General features: G+C 59.5%; 1 protein-coding gene across 2 annotated transcripts in view; it reads right to left on the bottom strand.

Moving 5' to 3' along the window:
- EEF1A2 (eukaryotic translation elongation factor 1 alpha 2) overlaps positions 1–6,423 on the bottom strand; it is an 11,951-nt gene extending 5,528 nt beyond the window's left edge. For both annotated transcript variants that reach the window (XM_021707082.1, XM_021707081.1), the window contains exons 1-4: positions 6,185–6,423; positions 4,643–4,822; positions 3,798–4,094; positions 2,350–2,500 (exon numbers count right to left, since the gene is read on the bottom strand). In XM_021707082.1, coding sequence (XP_021562757.1) covers positions 2,350–2,500; positions 3,798–4,094; positions 4,643–4,822; positions 6,185–6,328 — 772 coding nt within the window. In that variant the 5' untranslated portion in view covers positions 6,329–6,423. The remainder of the gene's footprint in view (positions 1–2,349; positions 2,501–3,797; positions 4,095–4,642; positions 4,823–6,184) is intronic.
- Positions 6,424–7,417: the final 994 nt, after the last annotated feature.

The following is a 7,417-nucleotide window of genomic DNA, read 5'->3' as shown; positions in this document are numbered from 1 at the left end:
CGCGGGTTCGAGACCCGCCTGGGCAACTTGGCGAGACCTCATCTCTACAATAAATTTTTAAAAAATCAGCCAGGCATGGTAACGCGTGCCTGTAATTCTGGATTCTCGGAAGGCTGAGGCAGAAGTATCGCCGAAGCCCAGCAGGTTGAGGCTGCAGTGGCCAGCAGCGGCCACTGCACTCCAGTGTGGGCGACAGAGTGAGACTCCAACTCAAAAAAAAAGAAAGAAAGATGGATGGATGGACAAAGGATGGATGAATGGAAGGGTGGAGAGAAGGATGAATGGACAGAAGAAGGATGGGTAGATGGACAGAAGGATGGATGAGAGGATGGAGGATGGATAGAATGATGGATGGATGGACAGATGGACAAAAGGCTGAATGGATGGACAGATGGAGAGAAGGATGAATGGACAGAAGGATGGAAGGATGGACAGATGGACAGAAGGATAGAAGGACGGATGGATAGGATAGATGAATGCATGAACAGAAGGACAGATGGACAGATAGAGAGAAGGATGGATGGACAGAAGGATGGATGGACAGAAGGATGGATGGATGGATGAACAGAAGGATGAATGAATGGACAGATGGATGGGTGATTGATGGATGGAGGGTTGGATGATGGATAAATGGGGAGGAAGATGGAAGGATGAATAGACTGGTGAGTGGTTGGTGGGTAGGTGGATGGAAAGATGGAGGATGGATGGATGGGTGGGTGGTAAGGTGAACAGAAAGGTGGATGGGAAGATGGATGGATGGATGGATGGATGGTAGATGGGTGGATGGATGGAGGGATGTGTGGGTAGATAGGTGGGGAGATGGACAGATGTGTGGATGGGAGGTAGATTTAAGGATGGATAAATGGTGGATGGATGGATGGGTGGGTGGATGGATGGGTGGGTGGATGGCTGGATGGAGAGTAGATGGAGAATGGGTGGGTGGGTGGATGGGTGAGAAGGTGGACACATGTATAAATGTATAGAGGATAGATGCGTAGGTAGGTGGGTGAATGGGTGGAGAGGTGGACACATGGACAGATGGATGACAGATGGATGGAAGATGAATGGGTTGAATGGATGGGAGGATGAACTGATGGAGGATGGGTGGCTGGGGAGGTGGACACAAGGATGGATGGAGGGTAGATGAGTGGATAGATGGATGGATAGACGAATGAAGGGTGGGTGGGGAGGTGGACACATGAACAGATGATGGATAGATGGAAGATGAATAGGTGGATGGAAGGATGGACAGATGGAGGATGGTGGATGGATAAAAGGATGGACAAATGGAGGACGGGTGGGTGGGTAGGTTGACACATGGATGGATGGAGGATGAGTGAGTGAGAAGGTGGATACAGGGATGGATGGATGATGGATGGATGGAAAATGAATGCATGGATGGATAGAGGGATGGACAGATGGATGGAGGATGGATGGGTGGGGAGGTGGACATGTGGATGGAAAGATGGAGAAGCTGGGCTCGGTGGCTCAGTCTGTAATCCCGCGCTGAGGTGAGTAGATTGCCTGAGCCCGCGGGTTCGAGACCCACCTGGGCAGGCGAGACCTCATCTCTACAATAAATCAAAAAATTAGCCGGGCATGGTAGCGCGCGCCTGTAGTTCCAGCTACTTGGAAGGCGGAGGCAGAAGGATTGCCGGAGCCCAGCAGGTTGAGGTTGCGGTGGCCGGGAGCAGCCACTGCACTCCAGTCTGGGCGACAGAGTGAGACTCCAACTCAAAAAAAAAATAGTCTACTAGAAAGATGGAGAATGGGTATGTGGGTAAGTTGACACATGGATGGATGAAGGATGAGTGGGTGAGGAGGTGGACACAGGAACAGGTGGATGATGGAGGGTGGATGGGTGGATAGATGGATGGAGGATGGGTAGATGGATGGAAGAATGGAGGATGGATGGGTGGGGAGGTGGACACATGGATTGACAGATGGAGGATACGAGGGTGGGTAGGTCAACACATGGACAAATGAAGGATGGGTGGGTGGATGATGGAAGGATGGACGGATGAAGGATGGATGGGTGTGGAGGTGGATACGTGGATGGAGGATGGGTGGATGGAAGGAAGCATGAATAGAAGATGAATCCATGTCGAAGTGGACACAGAGATGGACAGATGGAGGATGGATAGGTAGGGATGCGGACACATGCATGAATGGATGGAGGACAGATGGATGGATGGGGATGGACAGCTCTCCAGCAAGTGTGTGGCAGGTGAGAGTGGAGATGCCCAGCCTCTGGAGACCCTTGGGGGGGGGTGTCCCAGGAGGTGAATCTGGGCAGAGCGGCAGGCACCTGTGGTAGAGCAGCATGCTGTAGCCTGTGTCCTTACTCACCGCCAATCTTGTATACATCCTGCAGTGGCAGGCGCAGGGGCTTGTCCGTGGGGCGTGTCGGGGGCAGGATGGTATCCAGGGCCTCAAGCAGGGACACACCACTTGCGTTCCCCTCCTTACGCTCCACCTTCCAACCTTTAAACCATGGCATCTGGGCAGAAGCAAGAAAACCACCAATCAGAGAGACTACCACAGCCTCCCCTCCCCTCGGCCTCCTGGGGACCTCCAGGAATCCTGTAGGGGGACCTGACTGAGGGGCCTGGTGGTGGAGCACAGCCCGTCCACTACCCATTCAGGCCAAATTCACCTCATGCCCTTCAAGACGCCCTGTCCTTACAGTTCCAACAACACAGACTCTTAGGAGAGGGAAGGACATTGGAAAAAAGCCTCCACCCGGCCCAGACTGCTTACACATCCTTGACACTGTGAACAGGTCCCTAGCACAGTGTCAACTCCCCGAATCCCCCCAGGCCCCAGCTACGGGTCCCCAAGCAGGGCAGGCCAGAGCAGGAGGAGCCAGGGACACAGTCCAGTCTTGGCCCCAGCCCCAGAAACTCTGCTGGACCCCATGCTGGCTCCAAGTTCGAGGCCTAGCCCTGCCACAGCTGCTCCTGATTCAGACCCAGGCACCCACCCACCACCAACAGGAAGAGGGGAGGGGGCAGCAGTTCTTCAACCCCTCAACCCCAGGGTCCCAGGTCAGGCCGGCAGGAAGTGTGGTGGGCAGGGAAGAGATGGCTGGAGGCCTCCTAGAGGGGAAGGAGGAGACCACTATACCAGATCCCACAGGGAAGGCGTGAGCCATAGTAAACAACACTCCAACATGGGGTGGAATGGGAGCACCCCATCCGCTCTGCCCTGCCTGTCTACCCGCTCCACACCTGTCCTCCCAGGACCAGGGCCCAGGGCTTCCCTCTGGGCCAGCAATGTCCCCTGGCTTGACAGAGCCCTAGGAGACCGGCCTTGGGTTCTGCCGCATGTTTCCACCATTGCCTCCAGCCAAGCCTGGGTCCCCAGGCTGCAGGATACCCATACCTTAAGCTACCCAGCTGACCCACAGCCTCCCGGCCAGCCCAGAAACACACAGTTTCCAGGGCCCAGGCCTACTTGGGACCCCAGGGGAGGGCCCATGACCCAACCCTGTGGCTCTTACATGGTGTCCAGGGTCAGGACAAAAGCCTGGAGGAGATGAAAACACTACCGCCACAGGGGACTCTGCAGCAGTGACTGGGGGGACGGTCCCTGACCAGAGAAGGGGCCTGTGGGTCCTCTGCTGGCCAATGGGGAGACTGAGCTAGAGCTGATGCCCCTGGCCTGAGGAGGATGGGGCTCCCACAAGGCCAGGTAGAACCAAGGGAAGCCTGGGGACCAGCCCCCAACCCACCCGCAGCCACGGTGCCCACCGTGATCTGGGTCTTTGCCCATCCCCGCCACCGGCCCGGACTTACATTGGGCGAGGGTTCCAGCATGTTGTCGCCGTGCCAGCCGGAGATGGGCACAAAGGGCACAGTGGCTGGGTTGTAGCCGATCTTCTTGATGTAGGCGCTGACCTCCTTGACGATTTCATCGTAGCGCTTCTCGCTGTAGGCCGGCTCTGTGGAGTCCATCTTGTTCACACCCACGATGAGCTGCTTCACGCCCAGCGTATAGGCCAACAGCGCGTGTTCCCGCGTCTGCCCATTCTTGGAGATGCCCGCCTCGAACTCACCCACGCCCGCTGCCACGATCAGCACCGCACAGTCCGCCTGCCAGCAGGGGGCACACTGAGACCTGGCCCAGCTCCCCCAGGCCCTGCCAGGCAGTGGATGAGGGTGGAGACTGGGGGTCTCCCACTTCCAGGGCAGTGGGGGACTCATCGCCAGGCCCCAGGGCAGGAAGACCCAGGCTGAGCTCAGCCACCTCCAGCAGGCTGTGTCACTCAGTCTCTGACCCTGTCCCTCACTTGACGACAGAACATGACCATAGTTGTCACAGCAGTTTGCAGTTTGGCAAGAAGGAACTCCCAGGGAACAGAGGAGCCTGTGGGGTGCCTCAGCTGCAGCCTGTGTGGCACTGTGTCCACCTATCCGTGCCTGCCTGTGCATCTGAGTGCCCAGCAATGTCCTATGTTCCGGGCCTGACTGCGTCTCTGCACATACCTTATTGCCCCCATCCTGGCCTCCATGTCCATCTGTGACGGCGTGTCCATGTCTGCATCTGCCCCCTGTCTGTCTGGGGGCCCTGGCAGGGACTGGTGTCCTCGTGAGCACCCCCACCACCCTGGGTGACATCAGGGTCCCTGTGAACTGCCCACCTGGGACGTGCCGGTGATCATGTTCTTGATGAAGTCACGGTGGCCCGGTGCATCGATAATGGTGATATAGTACTTGGTGGTCTCGAACTTCCAGAGTGAGATGTCGATGGTGATGCCGCGTTCACGCTCTGCCTTCAGCTTGTCCAGCACCCAGGCGTACTTGAAGGAGCCCTTCCCCATCTGGAGGCGTGGGGGTCATGGCTCAGGGCCACAGGCACTGCGCGTGGCAGCAGAGCGGCCACAAGATGCTGGAAACAGGCTCCAGCACCTCCCTGCTCCCACTAATCCTAGGATGCAGCCCTCTCTCATGTCTACACCCAGGCCTTGCCCAGCCCAGGGCTGTCCCTTCTGTCCCCCAGGACTTTCCCCATCCGGTTCCTGAATGAGCACACATGCCACATCCACTAGCAGTGGCGTGAGGGCCTGGTGAGAAGCCACCAGGTGGGATGTCCTCCCACCTCAAGGGTGGCCCTTTATCTGAAACTGGGAGCCACCCAGACCCCTTGTCAGTCAGAGGTTTGCTGAGTCTGAATCTGGTGCTGTTGAATAGATAACCTTGCTGTGTCATTTTTTAAAATGAAAAGATAAGAGAAAGAAAAAGAAGGCGTTTGTGAGAAATGCCTGGCTCCCAGCTCTTCCTAAGTACCTGGGCTCCTCCCCACCTCATCTCCTCCCAGGCATGAGGCTGGGCTGCTAGCAAGCTCCTGAATGCCAGGGCTGGTAAGACCTGGGCTGAGCCAGGTCAGGGCAGCAGCTGCAGTCCATACCCAGCTAGGCAAAGCGCCCCACCAGTGCCTCCACAGGTCAATGCCCTCCAGGTAGGCTGCCCAGCCTGGAGGGCCACCCAAAGGAGACCAGACAGGACCCAGTGGAGGCCTGAGCTGGTGGCCCTGTGAGACCCCAGCCTCCTCCCACAAGTGAAGAGTTACGCAGCTGCTCAGACCAGAGCAGCCCACCCCCACTGGCAGGGTTTAGTCCAGACCAGTGCCTGCCCTCCTGAGCCCACCTGGCCTCAGCCCTGGTCATCCAGCCAGGGGGCTGTCACAGGGCCTCCCAGAGCCAGGGGCAGAGGTGGGGCAGAGACAGGCCCTGCTGTTGGCCATTCCTGGCCACAGGGCTCAGCCTCAAAAGAAGAGCAGCTTCAAGAGGCAGCAGGAGCTAGGAACCCCACCCGAGGCACCATGCACAGGCAGCCTCTGGGCCCTGCACGGGAAAATGGAGATGGGCCGGCTGCCGTCAGCCAGCTATTAATAGCAGCCCGGTCCTGGCCTGGCCCTGTGCAAGGGAGGGCAGCACCGCCTCCAGCCCAGCCGTGTCCTGGGGGGCAAGAGGGCGAGGCCCTGGGGGCCCCTGCTCTGGTCCCAAGCCCCAGAGCCCACTGTGGACCCAGCCCTCCCTCAGCAGTTGCGATCGGCCCACCTCTGCCCCTAACCTTCCTCAGAGAGTGCTGCCCTGCTCACCTACCCCCACCCCCTTCTGGGGTCCCTTCCAGCTGCACCTCTCCTGCCCTGGGGGAGGGTGGAGGTTGGCGCCCCCACTCACCTCTGCTGCCTCCTTCTCGAACTTCTCAATGGTCCTCTTGTCAATGCCCCCACACTTGTAGATGAGGTGGCCTGTTGTGGTGGACTTGCCCGAGTCCACGTGGCCGATGACCACAATGTTGATGTGGGTCTTCTCCTTGCCCATTCTGCCCGGGGTGTGGGAGGGTTGGCAGAACCTGGGGGTGCTGGCTCAGGGCAGGGGGCGCTGCAGGGCGTCTGTGGGCCGCAGGGGACACGGGGCGTCTGTGGGCCGCAGGGGACACCTGGAGAGACTGCCCACAAACCTCGCCCCCAGGCTGCCCCCCCAGCTGGTGGGGAGGGGAGAGCCCCCCCTCACCCCCACCCTGGACCTGGCCCAGCCCAGTCAGGTGGTGAGTACAGGTGCACTCCCCTACCCCTGCAGTCCACTCTGCTGGGAGCATCTGGGTGAGGGTACCCATGGAGCACCACTCCTCACCAAGGGCTGGTCTCCGTCTGGAGATGCCACAGAGCACCAGGCTGGGGGAGCCATGACCCACAGGAGCCTGGGTGATGAGTCACCCTGCCCGCTGCCCTGTCCTCAACGCCTGTTCCCCCCTCCCCTGCAGCCTGGGCCAGGGACATAGCGCCCCACCCCCACCTGCTGCCATCGGGAAATGGTCAGACTCCCCACTCCCCTCCTCAAGCAGGGACGGCGCCATCTTTCCTTCATCCCTGCCGGCAGGCTGGCACCAGGGCAGGTGGCTGGGGCCGGGCGCCCACAGGGGATGCAGTGCCCAGATTAGAGACCCAGAATAGCTCGAGCCCTCCCCCAGACACTGGCAGGGGGCAGATGGTGGCCGGGAGATGGGGATTCCATTCTGGCCAGAGGAGGGAGAACCTGGCCCACCCAAGCTCAGCAAGTGCCAGGTGGAGATGCTCTCAGCCCCTGGGGGGTGTGGGGACACCCCTCCCCCTCCCCTCTGGTCAAGGCCCTGGTTCACAGCCCGGACCCATCCCGGAGTTCAGCAGAGAAACGCTGCGCAAGGAAAGAGACAGGGTAGACACCACGCCACCCGGGTGGGAGCACAGGTGGGGGTGGGGAAGCGAGGTCCTCCAATCTCCCCATCCCCCTCGCCCTCCTCAGGCCGAATGCCCCGCATCCCCCAGGCCGACCTCCACCAGTCTCCAGCTCCAACGACCCTGCTCCAACTCCCAGGCCCCAAGGTCACAGTCACGGGAGATCACTGCCCCCAGGGCCCGGGGCGCCGCTCCC

This window comes from Carlito syrichta, unplaced genomic scaffold (genome assembly GCF_000164805.1).
Source record: "Carlito syrichta isolate Samal-C Ts95f unplaced genomic scaffold, Tarsius_syrichta-2.0.1 Scaffold117897, whole genome shotgun sequence".
NCBI lineage: Eukaryota > Metazoa > Chordata > Mammalia > Primates > Tarsiidae > Carlito > Carlito syrichta.
This window is presented reverse-complemented; position numbering and strand designations above follow the sequence as displayed.